Source organism: Pogoniulus pusillus, chromosome Z, assembly GCF_015220805.1.
Source record: "Pogoniulus pusillus isolate bPogPus1 chromosome Z, bPogPus1.pri, whole genome shotgun sequence".
NCBI classification, from domain to species: Eukaryota; Metazoa; Chordata; class Aves; order Piciformes; family Lybiidae; genus Pogoniulus; species Pogoniulus pusillus.
The window spans coordinates 88,898,386-88,917,052 of record NC_087309.1 but is presented as its reverse complement, the minus strand read 5'-3'; the positions used below and the strand labels follow the sequence as shown (position 1 = coordinate 88,917,052).

The following is an 18,667-nucleotide window of genomic DNA, read 5'->3' as shown; positions in this document are numbered from 1 at the left end:
AATGCCTGCCCTGGTCCTGTTGGCCTAGAGATTCTGCAGCATTAGGATACCACTGGTACATTTCTTTAATGCTAGTTGGGTGGAGTGGTTAGCATCCTGCTCAGGGGGTGAAGATGCTAAAAGATTTACAGTGGTCAAGTCAGATCTCATGGAAAACTCCTGCTCTTCACACACAGAAGGTGGATTTTTGAGACTGAGCAAAATGAACTAGGAGAGAGCCTATGAGTAAGTGTGAAATGGTGTCTGGCTTTCATCTGGCTGAATCAGACACTGTACCCAAGAGTAACACCAAGACATCCAGGCGAAAAGGTTGCAGAAAAGGCTTCAGAGTCTGCACGTAGCGAGGGGGGGTTGGGGACGTTCGCTGCCTCTTTTCCTGTGTAAGTGGTGTGATCAACAGCCCAGCAGCTACAAAGAGAACTGCCTGGGTTTCTTCTTCTCTAACTTGCCCAGCACTCTTTGGTTTTAGGCTTGTAAGGTCAAGAGATGCCATGAAATCTTGAAGGCTTTAACACTGCTTTTGCCTGGGTGATTGATGCCCAGCTCACTGGTAGCTTCCAGCTCATCATCTCCTTTTCATAGTGTGATCAGTTTGCCTCCATGAAATGAGGAAGGACAATTTCTCCTTCATCAAGGACATAGAATAGTAGGGGTTGGAAAAGGACCTCTGGAGATCATCCGGTCCAATCTCCCTGCCAAAAGAGGATCACCTAAGGGCAGATCACACAGGAACACATCCACATGGGTTTGGAAAGTCTCTAGAGAAGGAAGCTACACAACCTCTCTGGACAGCCTGCTTCAGGGCTCTGTTACCCTCACCGTAAAGAAGCTTCTCATGTTGAGGCAGAACTTTCTGTATTCCAGCTTGTACCTACTGTTCCTTGTCCTGTCACTGGGCACCATCAAATAGAGCCTGGCACCTTCACCCTGAAACCCACCTCTCAGGTATTTATAGACACTGATAAGATCCCCTCTCAGCCTTCTCAATACTAAACATCAGGCTTCACATGCACAACTGAAGTTACGCTACGAAGAAGGCAGAGTATCCCTCTATGCTAGGATTCATGTGAGCAAGACAAGAGGTGATGGCTACAAGTTGCTCCTGGGGATACTCCAGTTGGACACAAGAGGACAATTTTGCACAACGAGAATAATCATCCATCAGAACAATCTCCTCAGGGGAGTGGTGATGTTCCCAGCACTGGACAGCTGGACATTCAGCTGGACAGAGTGCTGGGCCATTGCATCTTCTCACCAGTAAAGGGTGCACCAGATGAGCATTGAGGTCCCTTCCAGCCTGGGGTTCTGTGAGTCTGTGAACCCCCACTAACAACTTACACAGCAGCTTAGTCACCTGCTCATTCTCCAAAAAGCTTCAAATCCAGAAAAGACTCATGGAAGGGATGGTCCTGAGTGAGGGCTGAGCAGACCTCCCTTCTCTTCTCCAACCTTGGCATGATAAATTTCCCTAACGCGACTCAAGCAGATGATGTCACTAGCAACCACTGCTCAGATGAGCAACATGGACATATGAAGGCTAAGATTCTGGTACAAGACCCAACCCCCAAAGTCCAAGGAGGCATCATCTGCCTCATAGTGTGGCCAGAGCAACAGGAAGGAGCAACTAAGGGTACAGCAACACATCATGTCTAGTCTGGGCTGAAGGGGACAGTCCTGTCCCTTCTCCTCTCCGCTGCATGTTCCTAGTGACTCCTCCAGGCTGTAGCCATTGTGACGACAGAAGTTTAGCTGACTTGCATGAGGTGGTATTCAGCTGGACATTGCAGTAGGACACATAACTTCTTTCACCAAGCACACATTTGAGCTAATTAATACAATACATAAAATCATGTTTCTCTTTATGGCAGGTCCTGGAGAACATCAGCATACCTCATGCTGACCACACCAAGATCTGCTGGCCAGAAGTCAGCAGTGATGTGAAACAAAGCCAACTACAGCCTCCACTTGCTGCTTTAGAGCTTTCTTTAGAAGTTATCATTGCTCATCATACATCTTTCACACAAAGAAACACATAGAGATCTATGGTGACACTTGACAGATATGAAGGAGAACAAAGTGTTTGTGACAATGCCAGACTGTAGGCATCAGGCCACTGCCAGACTCACTCAAACTCTTGAAGAGCCAATGGGGATGGATTTCAGCCTTGGTTTGGCTCTGGAGTGCCCCTCCAACTGGTCCAGATGATCTTCGAGGTCCCCTCCAACCCAAACCACTCTATGAATTAAATGAATTTGGGAAACTCTTATTTTTAAGCCAGTATTTCCGTTTGTGTGGAACTCAAGTGGACTCCCACCTCTAGATAAGCAAACACAAGGAAAGCACAACCATGAAGCATCCTTCAGCATGTGAGAAATTCTACTTAGAGGCCCTCCAAGGACTGCCTGAAAGCAAACACACCTGATTCTCCAGGTCAATAAAGAGGACATACTGGAGGAGGATGGATATGGGCAGGATTGCCATGGATGTTTGGGAACTGATTGCTAGACATTTGTGCTTTGGCATGCAAAGGACCACATCCATATGGGCTGAGGGAGATGGGTCTGTTTAGCCTAGAGAAGAGGCTGAGGGGAGAATCTTCTCAATGCTTGCAAATATTTAAGGGGTGGACGTCAGGAAGATAGGTCCAGACTCTTTCTAGCAGTCCCCAGTAGCAGGACAAGCGGTAATGGGCATAAACTTGCACACTGGAAGCTCCATCTACACATGAAAATGGATTTCTTTACTTTGAGGGTGGTAGAGCACTGGAACAGGCTGTCCAGATTGGAGGTAGAGCCTACTTCTCTGGAGACTTTCAAAACCTGCCTGGATGTGTTTTTGGTGAAGAGAAGGCTCAGGAGCAACCTTAATGCTGTCTACAACTACCTGAAAGGAGGTTGTAGCCAGGTGGGTGTTGATCTCTTCTCCCAGGCAACCAGCGACAGAATGAGAGGACAGAGTTTCAAGCTGTGCCAGGGCAGGTTTAGGCTGGATGCTAGGAAAAAGTTCTTTGCAGAATAAGTAGCATTGGAATGGGCTGTCCAGGGAGGTGGTGGAGTCACTGTCCCTGGAAGTGATTAAAAGGAGATTGGATGAGGAACTTAGTGCCATGATCTAGTTAATTAGGTTTTGGATGATAGGTTGGACTTGATGATCTTGGAGGTCTTTTCCAACCTGATTAATTCTGTGATTCTGTGTGACCTACCCTAGGTGATCCTGTTCTGGCACGGAGGTTGGACTCAATGATCTTCGGAGATCCTACCAATCTACAATTCCACCACAGAGCAGCACATGGGATCAGAATGTTTGTGTGTGGAACAGGCACCACCTGGAGAAGACAGGAACCTCCACTTGCAAAAGGAGATGTTTGTTCAAAATCAGGTCCGGCCACTTAACTTCTGTTCTCCCAAGTGCAGCAACAGCAGTGTGCCCAGGTGGCCAAGAGAGCCAGTGGCATCCTGGCCTGCATCAGGAATGGTGTGGTCAGCAGGAGCAGGGAGGTCATTCTGCCCCTGTACTCTGCACTGGTCAGACCACACCTCGAGTACTGTGTCCAGTTCTGGGCCCCACAGTTTAGGAAGGACATTGAGATGCTTGAGCGTGTCCAGAGAAGGGCGACGAGGCTGGTGAGAGGCCTTGAGCACAGCCCTACAAGGAGAGGCTGAGGGAGCTGGGATTGTTTAGCCTGGAGAAGAGGAGGCTCAGGGGTGACCTTATTGCTGTCTACAACTACCTGAAGGGTGGTTGTGGCCAGGAGAAGGTTGCTCTCTTCTCTCAGGTGGCCAGCACCAGAACAAGAGGACACAGCCTCAGGCTGCGCCAGGGGAGATTTAGGCTGGAGGTGAGGAGAAAGTTCTTCACTGAGAGAGTCATTGGACACTGGAATGGGCTGCCCGGGGAGGTGGTGGAGTCGTCGTCCCTGGGGCAGTTCAAGGCAAGGCTGGACGTGGCACTTGGTGCCATGGTCTAGCCTTGGGCACTGTGGTAAAGGGTTGGACTTGATGATCTGTGAGGTCTCTTCCAACCTTGGTGATACTGTGATACTGTGATACTGTAACAGGTCTGTCAGGAAGGGACACTTTAAACCAAAAACAGATTAACAAAAGAGAGAGAGGTGTCTGACACTCAGACCAAGTCACACTTCTGCCATGAAACCTTTAATAGCAAACAAGGGATTTTCAAAGTGGAACCTTGCCAAGGATCCCCACGGCACGCTGTCACCAGTACATACAGTTTTACAGGACACAGGTCTAAGTTTACCAATTTACAGCTTTTTTCTTTGGAGATTTTGGGTTGCCTCTCTTTCTTTCTTTCTTTCTTTCTTTCTTTCTTTCTTTCTTTCTTTCTTTCTTTCTTTCTTTCTTTCTTTCTTTCTTTCTTTCTTTCTTTCTTTCTTTCTTTCTTTCTTTCTTTCTTTCTTTCTTTCTTTCTTTCTTTCTTTCTTTCTTTCTTTCTTTCTTTCTTTCTTTCTTTCTTTCTTTCTTTCTTTCTTTCTTTCTTTCTTTCTTTCTTTCTTTCTTTCTTTCTTTTTTTCTTTCCCCTACACATTTAATTTCCAGGAACAATTTTTTCACAGTAAAATGAGTTTCTAAGGGACCTGACTCCAAAAGCTGGTGTTTGTATCCCTGCAGAGAGGATATGCCAGTCAAACAAACAACAGCAAAAGAGCTGCTGTTGAAAATCCTCCCACAAACTTTTTCTGGTTTTGTCTGATACGAGTGGTTTGGATCTGCCTGGGAGCTAATCTGGCTAACGTCCTGCTCACTTTGTTTGCCTGGATGACAACATAATGACCACAGCCTTGACAGTGCTACCAAACTGAAGGAGTGGGAGTGAAAGCAAGGGATCAGGGAACGAGGAACCCACGGCAGAAGCCAACAGACCATAGAAAGCTTGACCCAACGCAGCTTCTTCCAAAAGCTGCTTCCAAATCCAAGTCCACAACCTCCTTCCCCATTTATCCCCTTAAGTTAAAAGAGCAATCAGGTTTGTGGCTGGTAGTAACATCATACCCCATGTGTAAGGCCTCATTTTCATCAAACAAGCTCTAGGTTACAGGACTATAAATAGACGTTTGCCTACAAGCTGCCAGTGCCTCACACCACAGTTTGTTGCCAGCGTGGCTGGTGGTGGCAGTCTGCTTCCAGAAGATGGGACGTTGGGCTGTATGCTAGCGGTGAGCTTCGTTCTCCATAAGCTTTGGGGTCAGAGGGTGCACGCTGGGAAGGGTCACGTTGAAGACGCGGTGAGGAGGTTGGTTTTCTGTCAGAAGAAGGAGCTGAGGAGGCTTGGCTAGGGAATGGCCTTCAGCCAGAGTCCATAGTGAAGAGCTGGATGTCATGCGGGTTCCAGTACAGGGCTACGGCAGAGTTGTAGACCAAAGACCAAACATAGGGGATGAAGAACTCCTCAGGCTGCTCCTCCTCCACGTACTTGAACTTCAGCTCAGGGAACTTCTGCAATGAGAAAGCAAAGCCTGCTGAGGAGAGGTCTGCATGTCCCCTTGCAAATACGTGGCCCACACAAGCAACAAAGAAAGGAGTCTGCTGAAAGCAGTAGTGGAAGGACCTGAACCACTGGACCACTTCTCAGACAAGCAAGCCCTGAACTTCACAAGTGCCATCACTGAGCAGAAAAAGTCAAATCACTGGATAGAATGAGTTCTGGTCTAGCTCAAGCCAGGACAGGCCTCAGTTTTCTGCTTTTCTCTCATGATTTCCCTCCCCATGCAGCTTACACACTGAAAACCCACCATGCTGGCCCTCGGGAAGTGCACATTGAGGGGAGGGCCCTGAGCCTCCTGTTCTTTGCTCTTCATTTTACCTACTTTTAAATGCTGCCTGTGTCAAGGCTTGGCAGTTTCAAACAGAAGCCTCCTGATGGCGATCACTGGGTTAAGATAAAACATGACCCACTTTACACTGATAAGGTTGTGGCTAAGACTAAGGCTAAACTCCATGGTGTGACATGATGGGAACTAACACAGCTGCCTCTTTGCCTGTTAAAAATGGACTCATTTGCCTGTTAAAAATGGAGGGCCATCCCATCATCTTTCTTCAGGTCACTGTCCTGTGTTTCCTTGGGTTAGGGTACGGAACTTTTGTGGCTGAAAGAGTCTCCTTTAGGAGGGGCACTTCTTGGCTTTTAGGGTTCTTTGATTTTCACATGTTATTTGGGTGTTCCTGGAGCCTGAAAAGCTGGGAATGACTCTGCCCCTCCCTTGTGCTGCTGCTGTTGCTTAGAGCAGTCTGGTGCAAACACTGAGCATATGATTATCACTCCAAGCCACAAAAGTGCCACCCGCATCATGTTTTATGAGGAAGATGCTCCCATGGGCAGCTTCACTCAACCACAGGTGACAATGTACTGTCTCCTGCATCTCTCCATGGACAGCCTTTTCAGCTTCCCTGCACCTTGGGTGACAATGTGTCAACTCCACTGATGAGGAGTTACCCTCCTGCATGCTCCAACATTCTGGAGACCCTGTGGTTTGGCTTCTGTTGGGGTCAGGTTCTTCACTGCATCTCTACTTAGTTGGATGCCAATATTTAGCCTTTGAAGAGCTATTTTTGGCCACTGGTTTGGATTGGAGTTCCAGAATGTGTGTGGAGCTCATGCTTATAGCAGTCAGAGAGGGAAGGAGGACAGGATTGCTTCCTGCACTTCTACCTTTGTTTGGAGAACTAAGGCATCTGAAAGATAAGGTTGTGAAAGGGACTTCTACAGCTAACTCCTGTTCATTTCAGAGCCCAGAACCTCAAAGTAACATCAGCAGTTTCATTTCCTGTGTCAGACATGTAGCTTGTGGTAGAGAAGCTCTCCCACAGCCCATTTGTGCCCCTAAACCATTTTCTATCACTTCTCAGCAACCTCTCTTCCCTAGGTCTGCTTTGACCAGCCTGTTTAATCTTCCACATCATTTGGTTTCCTCATGTCTAGGTGTCTTGCACCTACACTCACCCCTATCTTCAATATCCTGACTCCTACTGACCCATTCCCAGCTCCCTTCCACTGTACTTTCATGGTCTCTCTTTAGTGTATCTTTCTATTTCTTCCTTGCCCAAATGTCATCTAGACCATGGTTTTGCCAAGAAAGGTTGGACCACGTGATCTTTGAGGTCCCTTCCAACCTGATATTCTGGGACTAACACCCTCAATCTCCACCCATCTTAGCCCTAACTTCTCAAGCTGTGCCACCTTCTCCATCTGTCACCTTTTTCTTCCTCTGCAGACAACCATGTGTTTTTCAGTAGGTGAAGTTTCACTTGAAGCCCAAGTGTAGATTTGATAGAACAAGAGGAAACATCTGCAAGTTGACCCAGCAGAGGTTTAGGTTCAACATTAGGAGAAATGTTTTTCCCCTGAAAGGGTTGTCAAGGCCTGGAACATGCTGCCCAGGGCAGCAGTGAAGTCTCCATCCCTGGAGTGATTTCAAAGCTGTGTAGCTGTGCTGCTGAGGGACATGGTTTAGTGGCTGACATGGTAGTGTTTGGTTAACAGTTGGACTTGATGGTCTTAAAGGTCTCTTCCAATCAAAGCAATTCTGTCATACAATGATTTTAATGTTTGGTTGGTTTTTTTTTTTTTGTTTTGTTGTTGTTTTGTTCCCCCCCCCCCCCCCCCCCCCCAACTGATCTTCTGCCCTGCTTATCCTTGTTTTAATCTTTCCCACTTCCCTTTTCAATGCTTCCTGCCTTGTGGTCAGTGCAGACAGGAACTTGTTCAGCTCAGCATTGCATCAGCAGAATGAATGGTTAACCCTTACAATGAAACCACTGCAATGTCTCCTAGCAGAGAGAAGCCCTGACACAGCTGTCATTTGTCACCCCAAAGGTGGCTACATGCCAGCACTGCAGCCTCGAGGAGTCCTTCTGGGAAGGAAGGGATAAAAAAGTGATTAAAGATGCTAATTCGAGTTGAATCAAACACAGATGACTGTTTTTTGCACCTTCAGAGTCACAGATCACAGCTTCTGGCACTGCAAACACTCATGGCAGTGGTCTGGGACCATTCCAGGTTCTGCTGCAGCTTAACTAACATCTTCAGCTTTAAAAGAGTAGGTGAAATGGTGTTAGAAATTCTGGGACCCCTGGAGATTACAGATGGCCTGGGTTGGAAGTGACCTCCAAAGGTCTTTTGGTCCAACCCCTTCTGCAGTAAGCAGGTTGCCCAGGGCCCTGTCAAGCCTCACCTTGAATATCTCTGAGGATGGGGCCCCAAGCACCTCCCTGGGCAATCTGTTCCAGTGTTCTACTACCCTCGTGATGCAGACCCTGTTGCTAACACCCAATCTAGATCTCCCAGTCCAACCCCTCCTGTCAAAGGAGGGACACCCACAGCAGCGTGGTCAGGATCACAACATCCAGCTGAAAGGGTATCAGAAATTACCATGGGTACATCTGAGATGCTGAGCTCTTACCGTCCCAGCTCAGCTGGAAGGACATCACAAAACACATCAGATGATAGCTTTCACATTTTCAGTCATGCTTTCATTCAATTATTAAGGCTTTTTTTCCCCCTCACAGACTGATCAATGTTGCCATCTGTTCTGATCCCACTGTTGTAATTTAATAATCAATTTCAGATCAAAGGCTACAACTCACTGCAGTCGGTTTGGACTCTCTCACACCCAGCACACATCTTGAAATGTCTGCAGGTTTCTCTTAGAAATACAGACCAGGCTAATGAGATTTTTAAGGAGAGATACAATACAGCTTGGACAGTTTCAAACATGTCTATAAAAAGAAGGTCAATTAATGGCATAAGTGATGGATTTTTGATAATTCACCTCAGCAGTGGATGCAAGATTGAATCAAACACAATCCCAGCATGGTGGGGGTCGGAAGGCATGTCTGGAGATCATCCAGTCCAACTCCCTCACTAAATCATGGATATTTACAGCAGCTTGTCCAGCATCACAATGGCCAGGTGGGGTTTGGGCGCTCTCCAAGGAATGAGACTCTGCAGCCTCTCTGGGCAGCCTGCTCCAGGCCTCCAGCACCCTCACACTGAAGAAGTTTCTCCTCCTGTTCAGATGGAACCTCCTGGATTCTGGTTTGTGCCCACTGCCCCTTGCCCTGTCACTGGGCACAACTGACAAGAGTCTGGCCTCATTCTCTTGCCCCCCACCCTTTATCTCTTGCTGAGCATTGATCAGATCCCCCCTGGGGCTGCTCTTCTCCAGGCTCAACAATCCTAGGGTTTCAGACTTTCCTCCACACAGGGATGCTCCAGGCCCCTCAGCATCTTTGTAGTCACCACTGAATTCTCTCCAATAGTTCCCTGTCTCTCTTGACCTGGGGAGCCCAAAGCTGGACACAGTCCTCCAGAGGTGGCCTGCCTAGGGCACAGCAGAGGGATAAAGAAGCTCCCTCAGCCTGCTGGCTGCACTCTTGTTAGTGCACTCTTCCTAAAGGTCAGTGCACTGCTAATGAGACCCAGAGAAGTCAGCCAGTAATTTAAGCTCAACTTCTCCAGATGACTGTCACAATCCATGGCTGTGTGGTGGGGCAAAGTGTTTTTCACTCATTAAAAACAAGAAATCCAAGAGGCCCAGCATGGTGAGAACTTCTGCAGCAGAGTCTGTGCTGCAAGATCTACCACTGTTCAGGTAAAAACATACTTGTAGTGCTTCACAACAAAGGTGTCCACCAAAAACAAAGTTTGCTGCCATTCAAAAACATCACATTTAAGTCGCCTCAAAATGCTGCTTCCTCATCAGACTGAGTTCAACACAATTTACAACAGGAAAGGTTACACAGCACATAAAAATCTGAACCAATGCCATAAAATCATTTCGAGTGGAGAAGACCTGTAAGATCAAGTCCAACAGTTAACCTAACGCTGCCAGGTCACCACTAAACCATGGCCCTGGGCACCACATCTCTTGTGTTTCAATTTAGACACTTCCAGGGGTGGGGATTCAACCACTTCCCTGGGGAGCCTCTTCCAGGACTTGATAACAGTTTATGGAAAGATTTTTTTTCCCCTAATATCCAATCTAAACCTTCCCTGGTGCTTGAGGGAAGGTTTCCTCTTTTCCTGAAACCAACCTCCACTTCACTACAACCTTCTTTCAGGGAGCTGTAGAGAGCCAGAAACTCTCTCCTCAGCCTTCTTTTCTCCAGGCTGAACAACCCCGGGTCCCTCAGCTGCTCCTCACAAGACCTGTGCTCCAGACCCTTAACCAACTTTGTTGCTGTGGACTATCAGCACCTTAAGACCATAAACTTAAGTCTTCTGACGGGTGATACCCATCTCTGCACACTCTGCACACTCAGCTTCCAAACGAGTGATCAGGAGCCTTTGTTACATGCTGCAGACAGACAAGAGATGACATCCAATGAATGTTTCAGGAGAGCTGTAAAACAGTTGGCTCACAGGAGCCTCAGAGTGCTCCCAGAGAATGCCCCAGACAGCACTGGTGAGGGTTTTACCATGGTTATCACAATTCCCAAAGTGGCACATTAAAACAGCAATGCACAACACCATTTTCTCCATTGCTTTGCTGCTGTTGTGACCAACCTAGTCCTGGAAGGATGTTTGATCCTAGAGGATGACACCCACACGAACCTGAATTTTAGCACTTTATGAGAAGAGACACCATAAAATCATGGGCAGGTTTGGGTTAGATGGGACCTCTAGAAATCATTCACTCCAACACCTCTGCATTGAGGAACATGTGCAATTAAAGAAGGTTGCTCAGAGTCTCACCCAGCATGACCTGGAATGTTCCCAGGGATGAGGCATTTAACACCTCTCTGGGCATCTGCCCTGCTCTACTACCTCTCACCAACCTCAGCATAAAAAATGTCTCCTTTATATGGGTCCTGCAGAGTCATTATCTGGCTCGATCTCTAGGACTAAGTTCTTTACCATGAGGGTAGTGGAACACTGCAAAAAGTTGCCCAAGGAGGTGGCTGAGGCCCCATTTCTGGAGATATTCAAGGTGAGGCTTGACAGGGCTCTGGGCTGACTGATCCAGTTGAGGATGCCCCTGCTGACTGCAGATGGGGTGGAACTGGATGCCCTTTGGAGGTCACTTCCAACCCAAACCATTCTCTGATTCTATGATTCATCTGTGTTTTTCTCATGCCATTAGCAGAGAAGAGACAACTTGCTTGCTTAGGACAAACTAGCCTGAGACAACACTCAAAACTTTGAGAGATGGAGGTAATAGGAGGATTTGAGCTGCACCATTTAAATACTAGACACCACTTACCAACTTTGGGGAATCAACCTACCACAGTACCCTATCTCGTTTTCTTCTGCCAGACAAAGCAGAAGTCAGGTTTAGCGGTTGGGACAAGGGTACAAACTAGACAGACCAAGAACTCTGCAGACTGTCTGCCCTGCCAATCATGTGATTCGATGAAAAACCACAGGAAGTCCAACGAACAGATGCAGAACTGAGCTGCAGCAACTCCCCCACCACAAAAAGCTCAACGACATCAGGGTGCTGGGTTGGTTTTGTTTCTTGCAGTTAACGATTGGGAAGATAACATCATGGCCAACTAACAGCGCCTGGTGTGGCTCCAGGCAGCTTGGTGGCATTCAAGCTACAAGACTTGAGGCATACATCAAATAAATCCCCACCTCCCTTCATGAGTTAGCCACCAGAGCTGCTGTGACAGGTTAGCAGATGAGCTCCACACAAATAACATGGGCCAAGGGCACCTGGAGCTTTAAGAGTGATGGAGAGAAGCTCTGTGATTGTTTCTTCAGTGAAGAAGACTGGGTGAAAAGCAGACATCATCAAAGAAGTGACACAGTCATCATGGAAAAGAAATCCAAGAATTGATTTAATATAAGTGTAGAGAATTCTCTTTTCCTGTAGTGAGGTTGAGTGTCAGTCCCTCCTCTTCAGTAAAAAGCCATAGGGCAAGAGGAAATGTCCTCAGGTTGCACCAGGGGTGGGGTTAGGTTGGACATGAGGAACAACTTTCACTGTGAAAGGGTTGTCAAGGCCTGGAACAGGCTGCCCAGGGTAGTGGTGGAGTCTCTGTCCCTGGAGCGGTTTCAAAGCTGTGTAGATGTGGTGCTGAGGAACATGGTTTAGGGGTAGTACTGGGTTCACAGTTGGACTTGATTCATCTTAAAGATCTCTTCCCACTGAAATTATTCTGTGACTCAAGACCTTGGTTAGAAACCCTGGTTTGTGAAACACAGTCCAGTGTGAGTCAGTATTTTCTAAAGCATGTAACTGATGTGGAAGAAAAACACCATTTGAACAGCAGACTGAATCCCAGAATGGTTTTGGTTGGAACAGACATTTAAGATCATCAAGTCCAACCATTAACCCAGCACTGCCATGTCATCACTAAACCATGGCACGCAGCACCAAATGTCCTTTAAATAACCTTCAGGGATGAGTCAAATTCACATTAATTTTCTACCAAGCCAAAGCTTCAAAATCTTCACTGAAAAGGGGGTTTATGTGCATTTGAAAAGCTTACCATGAGTCCTCTTTGGTAAGCTCATGGTGTGCTGGCATGCTATGTACAGCAGCATTGCCTGAAGAGCAGGTCCAGGACTGGACCTTTCTAGCAATGTATTTAAACTACTAAATAAAAAAACCCAAACCAACAACAAAGGGATGCAGATTTAGCACCATACCAAGTTCTTTCTTTTAGGTGCCTTGCAGCACAACACACCCAATCTGTCAGGAGCTGGGGTTGGAGAAGAACATTTACGTTGGTCCACAACATCCATGATGTTATGCTGTTTATGGTACAGGTCGAATTATCCAGTCTGGAAAAGACCTTTAAGGTCATTTGGTCCAACCATGAACCCAGCACTGCCATCTCACCACTAAACCATGTCCCTCAGCACCATAGCTACACAGCTCTGAAACCCCTCAAGGGATGGGGATTTCAACATGGTCCTGGGAAATCTGTTTCAGGCCTTAACAGCCATTTTAGGGTAGAAATTTTAACTCCTGTTCAACCTAAACTCCAGGCTGTGTAGAGGTACATGGAGATACATAAACATAGATTTATTTAATTTGTGTGTAAATATAAGCATTGAAGTGCTTTGACAGAGCAAACTTCATGGATAAAAAAGTCTCAGCACTTCTAAAACGCTAGTAGATGCATTTTTGCTTACTCCAATTACTTAACTCTGCTGTGGAGATAGTGGGATTTAGTCTTTCTTTGGTTCCCTTTGCACCTATGGTGACTCTCTCTGACTCAAGACAGAAGACCTGGACAGATGGGCAGAGTCCAATGGGATGGCATTCAATAGCTCCAAGTGCAGGGTGCTGCACTTTGGCCACAACAACCCCATGCAGAGATACAGGCTGGGGTCGGAGTGGCTGGAGAGCAGCCAGACAGAGAGGGATCTGGGGGTGCTGATTGATACCCGCCTGAACATGAGCCAGCAGTGTGCCCAGGTGGCCAAGAGAGCCAGTGGCATCCTGGCCTGCATCAGGAATGGGGTGGTCAGCAGGAGCAGGGAGGTCATTCTGCCCCTGTACTCTGCACTGCTTAGACCACACCTTGAGTACTGTGTTCAGTTCTGGGCCCCCCAGTTTAGGAGGGACACTGAGATGCTTGAGCGTGTCCAGAGAAGGGCGACGAGGCTGGTGAGAGGCCTTGAGCACAGCCCTATGAGGAGAGGCTGAGGGAGCTAGGATTGTTTAGCCTGGAGAAGAGGAGGCTCAGGGGAGACCTTATTGCTGTCTACAACTACCTGAAGGGTGGTTGTGGCCAGGAGAAGGTTGCTCTCTTCTCTCAGGTGGCCAGCACCAGAACAAGAGGACACAGCCTCAGGCTGCGCCAGGGGAGATTTAGGCTGGAGGTGAGGAGAAAGTTCTTCACTGAGAGAGTCATTGGACACTGGAATGGGCTGCCCGGGGAGGTGGTGGAGTCACCGTCCCTGGGGCTGTTCAAGGCAGGATTGGACGTGGCACTTGGTGCCATGGTCTAGCCTTGAGCTCTGTGGTAAAGGGTTGGACTTGATGATCTGTGAGGTCTCTTCCAACCCTGATGATACTGTGATACTGTGATACCTATGTGGCTTTGGGGAAACATCAGCATGGGCTACACCACATCTGCCTGATAGCATCTTTGTCTCCATCTCAAGCTTGAAGCACAGTCAGCCCAGCAGAAGATGACGGTGGGAAGACGAAGGAAGCAAACAGGAAATCTGCTAGACTAACCATGAGCTGCACATCTTGCTCAGAGATCTGTCTGAAGGACCAGGTGCAAACTTAAAGGCAGGGAAGAAAACAGGGTCTTGGACCATGCCAAGAGGGGCTGAAAAAAGGATGAGAAAACTCAAAAATTATGAAGTGTTTCAGAATAATCTATGCAGAGGCTAAATGTCCCCACATCAAGCGATCAGATGAGCTACAGCAGCAAACAACACTTCCCCAGGAAGTAAAATTCAGTAAGTAACCCATGCTCATCTAATGATACCATCTTCTTGGTCCAGAAGAAGAGACAGCTGATACTCTAGTGGGATAGGATTACTGATTTCTAGTTTTAGATCACTCAGACTGAAGGTTTGTATGTCCACAGCTGCAGGAAATTAAATGCCCAGAGACTGTTTCAGTTGGAAGAAACCTCTAATATCACCAAGTCCAAACATCAATCTAAGACTAGCGTGGCCACCAAATGATGTCCCCAGGTGGCATGTCCACATGCTTTATGAACACCTCCAGGCATGGTGACATCACCAGCTCCCTGGGCAGCCTGTTCCAATGCCTCAGAATCTGCAGTGGCCCAGGATGCCCAGACAGGTAGTAGAAAGCCCATCCCTGTCAACATTTCAGGTCAAGTTGCTTGGGGTTCTGAGCAACCTACTATAGTTGCAGATGCTCACTGCAGGGCCGGGGAGGGGTTGGCTAGATGACCTTTAAAGTTCCTTTTAACCCAAACCATTCCATATGTACATGAGATAACAACAACAACAATGACAACAACAAAATTAACTTTCATCCATGTCAGGGCTTAACCTGAAACAACTCTGAACATACAGAGGTCTTGTAGAAGAAAGAACACAAGCATAGGCTTTGAGGAAAAAAATAAAGAGCAACCAACCTCAAAATGACAACAGATGAAGAGAGGGAATGTTTTGAAAACTGAAATAAAATTAACTGGGCAGACCTCACAGCAGCCTTCCAGTGCCTGAAGGGGGCCTACAGGAGAGCTGGGAAGGGACTTTTGACAGGGGCTTGTAGTGACAGGATGAGAAGCAATGGCTTTGAGCTGGAAGAGGGGAGATTGAGACTGGAGATGAGGAAGGAATTCTTCAGTGAGCGTGGGATGACACTGGAACAGGCTGCCCAGGGAGGTTGTGCATGCCCCGCATTGGAGGTGCTCAAGGCCAGGCTGGATGAGACTTTGAGCAGCCTGGGCTAGTGCGAGGTGTCCCTTCCCATAGCAGTGGGGTCACAACTTGATGATCTTCAAGGTCCCTTCCAACCTAAACCATTCTTATGAAAAGATGTAAACACGAAGGGAGGCAAACTTCTGCCCCAACTCACTGAAGTACTTCTGGGTCCTGACCTGGCTTGTAGATTCTCCATTCTGTTAGGTGCATGCAGAGCAGCTACTCAGGTAAATGAACAAAATCTTTTGTGTGCTTTTGAATTTAGGGAATTACAATCCGAAAAGAAGAATAATCCCTGCACTCGTTTCTCAGCAGCATTAAAGGGCAACTGCCACACAAATGGGGACAGACTCATCAACTCAGACAACCTCCACTGATGAGAAGTGGATTGTCTAAGTCCTCCTACCATGGGATTTGCAGAAAATGCACATCTCATTACAGCAGACAATGGTTTTACCAGTGCTAGGGAAGATCTAAATGCGTTTTAAGGTCTGCATTCCTGCTCATAACCCACGCTTCTCTAGAATAAATGTGCAAAAGCTTAGCACAGCAGAGAAAACCAGCACCTTTACAGCCAATATTTGGGTTAAAATGATTTAAAAATCACTCATTCACTGTCACCTTTATAAAGAAGATTCATATATTTGGTAAGAAAAGGTTACAAGTGGATTTTGGACCACTTACTCTGCTACAAATCACAACTGATTAGATGCTTTAGTAGTTTTAGTAGTACCCTCAAGGAAGAACTTGGACATGCAAGAACTTCATATCTCTTTGACTTCAACTTTGCAGCCTTACCAAAACTTCCCCCAAATGCCCTTTTCCCCCTTCCCCAGAGAAAGCAGATTCAAGGCTGTGGTGGTTTTTTGTTTGTTAGGTTTTGCCTTTTCTCTTCATTTTAATGAATGACACAGTTGGAAACCTGCCAGTTTTCAAGTATACAAAATGTCAACTTTAAACCAAGGAGCCGGCTTTAGTAACTCAATTGAAAACCTCTCACTTTTGTGTATTGTGGGGAAAAAAAATCACGCCTTTGAAGGTCTCAACTTGGGCAAGAAACTTAAGTTGCCCTAAATTCATATATGCACTATTTGGATCATTCTGTCAAAGACAGAAGAACTATATAGGTAAGGATTAGCAAGTGAAGGCAGAGGAAAATCAGTTATGTGGTCAGCCAGCAGATCTGAGTGATGTGGTGAATACGGCTGAGGGATGAGATGTCACCTAGGGGGACCTCCACAAGCTGGAGAATTAAGCCCAGTTGAACCTCATGAGGTTCAGGAAGGCCAGACACAGGGTCCTGCACTTGGGCAGGTGGAGTACCTGGTACCAATGCAGGGTCGGGGATGCAGAGCTAGAGAGCAGCTCTGTGCAGCAGGACTTTGGAGTGCCGGGGGGTGCAAAGCTGGACATGAGCCAGCATCGAGCGCTGCCAGCCCAAAGCCAGCCCTGCCCTGGGCTGATCCTCAGCAGTGTGGGCAGCAGGGGCAGGGAGAGGATTCTGCTCCTCTGCTGTGTTCTGCTGAGACCCCCCTGCCCCTGCAGTGCTGGGGACAGCTCTGGAGTCCGAAGCACAGAAGAAGACCTGTTGGAGTGGGGCCAGAGGAGGCCACAGCACAGACAGGGACCTGTTGGGACATCAGGCTGAGGGACTTGGGCTTGTTCAGCCTGCAGAAGAGAAGGCTCTGAGAAGACCTTATTTAAATACATCCAGGGTTGATGACTCCAGCACTTCTGTGGGCAGCTTATTCAATGAATATACACTCACAGGTGTAGCTGTGCACTCACAGCCATGGTGAATCTCCTTTTCCACCTTAGAGCTAGCTATTTTAAGTTTCTAGCAAGTGCCACTGCTGAGGTCTCAGCAGTTGTTTTGATTTTGATAGCAGGCAAGTCTAAAACATGAGGAATGTTGTTTATGGTGGAAATGCTTTGCACTCCAGATAACATCACTGACGATTGCTCCACCTCCCATCCCTAAACCAAACCCCAGACAAACCTCCCTGCTGCCACCCAATTTCTTCTACTCCAACCAGAAACCTAGAAGTTGTGCAAAAAGAATCCTTGCCATGGAGTGTGCTGTGCAATCAGCAATGCAGAATGAGCACAAGGTCTTTGCTTTGAGTGTGGGAATGAAGGCAAACACTCAACTTCAGGAACATCACCCACATGTTTGTGTCCTGTTAAGGCACCAAAGCAAACAAGAGGGATGAGCCTCAGGAACTCTGGATGATGCACAAACTCTGATCCTGACTTCTGATAGGAAAATATTATCTTTTTCTTGCTTTTCTTTAGAATTGTAGAATCCAGGATTGTTTTGGTTGGAAGAGACTTTCAAGATCACGAAGTCTGTTAACTCAGTTCTGCCAGGTCACCACTAAACCATGTCCCTCAGCATCACATCTACACAGCTTTGAGAGCCTTCCAGAGATGAAGACACCACCACTGCCCTGGGTAGCCTGTTCCAGGGCTTGGCAATGCTTTTGGGGAAGAAATCATTCCTCATATTCAACCTAAACATCCCTTAGCACAGCCTGAGGCCCTCTTGTCCTGTCACCTGTTCCTTGGGAGAAGTGACTGATCCTCACATTGCTACAATTTTCACAGCAGTTGTCATGCCCAGGGTTAGATTTTTCCTCCCCCACCCTGGCAAAGGAGTGGAAATTTCACCATCCATCTTTCCACACTCAGTCCCACCTTGTGCTGCTGGTGGAGAGTTGGTAACCAACTCCAAAGTCTCCAGCAATGACCTCTCCTCCCATCAGGCTCCAAGACGGGAAGGGACAGAAATGTGCTGACAGCACAAACCACACTAATTTCACAGTTAAAGGTTTTTTCCTTTAGAAACCACCCCCATGAGCCCTCTCTGCTGCCCTAGCAGAGTTCTGGGATTATCCAGCTGAAGCATGGAGGCAGAGGATAGAGAGACCAAAACAATCCTTCAGTTTGCATCCCAAATGGAGAGTTACTCCCATGCCACAGTTGTTTGTGTTCTCCTTTAGCTGCGCAGAACATATTCCCCCAACACAAAAGGTGGCAGGAGAAGCTCAGAGTGATTCAGTTTGCATGTTTTTCCAGTGACGAGGGCCCAGACATGCTTTCATTGGAAATTGGTGCAATGCTGCAGCAGCATCCAAAACACCCCACCAAGCCAAAAAGAACATTCCTTCAGACGACTGGGCCCCAGCTTCTCCCCATTATCACCACAGAGGGGTCCAAACCTCTGCCTGCACTTTGTGCATCAGGCAAGGAAAGGAGAGCTCCCTCCCTGATGAGCTCCACACCTTCCTTCTCCTCACAGAGGCTGACATTTACAGCACACTTCCCCAGGCCCAGA

The 18,667-nt window shown here is 47.4% G+C and overlaps 1 protein-coding gene across 2 annotated transcripts in view; it reads right to left on the bottom strand.

Moving 5' to 3' along the window:
- Nucleotides 1-4,491: 4,491 nt before the first annotated feature.
- Nucleotides 4,492-18,667, bottom strand: part of DYM (dymeclin) — a 265,771-nt gene continuing 251,595 nt past the window's right edge. For both annotated transcript variants that reach the window (XM_064176432.1, XM_064176434.1), the window contains one exon: nucleotides 4,492-5,453. In XM_064176432.1, the coding sequence (XP_064032502.1) occupies nucleotides 5,304-5,453 (150 nt within the window). In that variant the 3' untranslated portion in view covers nucleotides 4,492-5,303. The remainder of the gene's footprint in view (nucleotides 5,454-18,667) is intronic.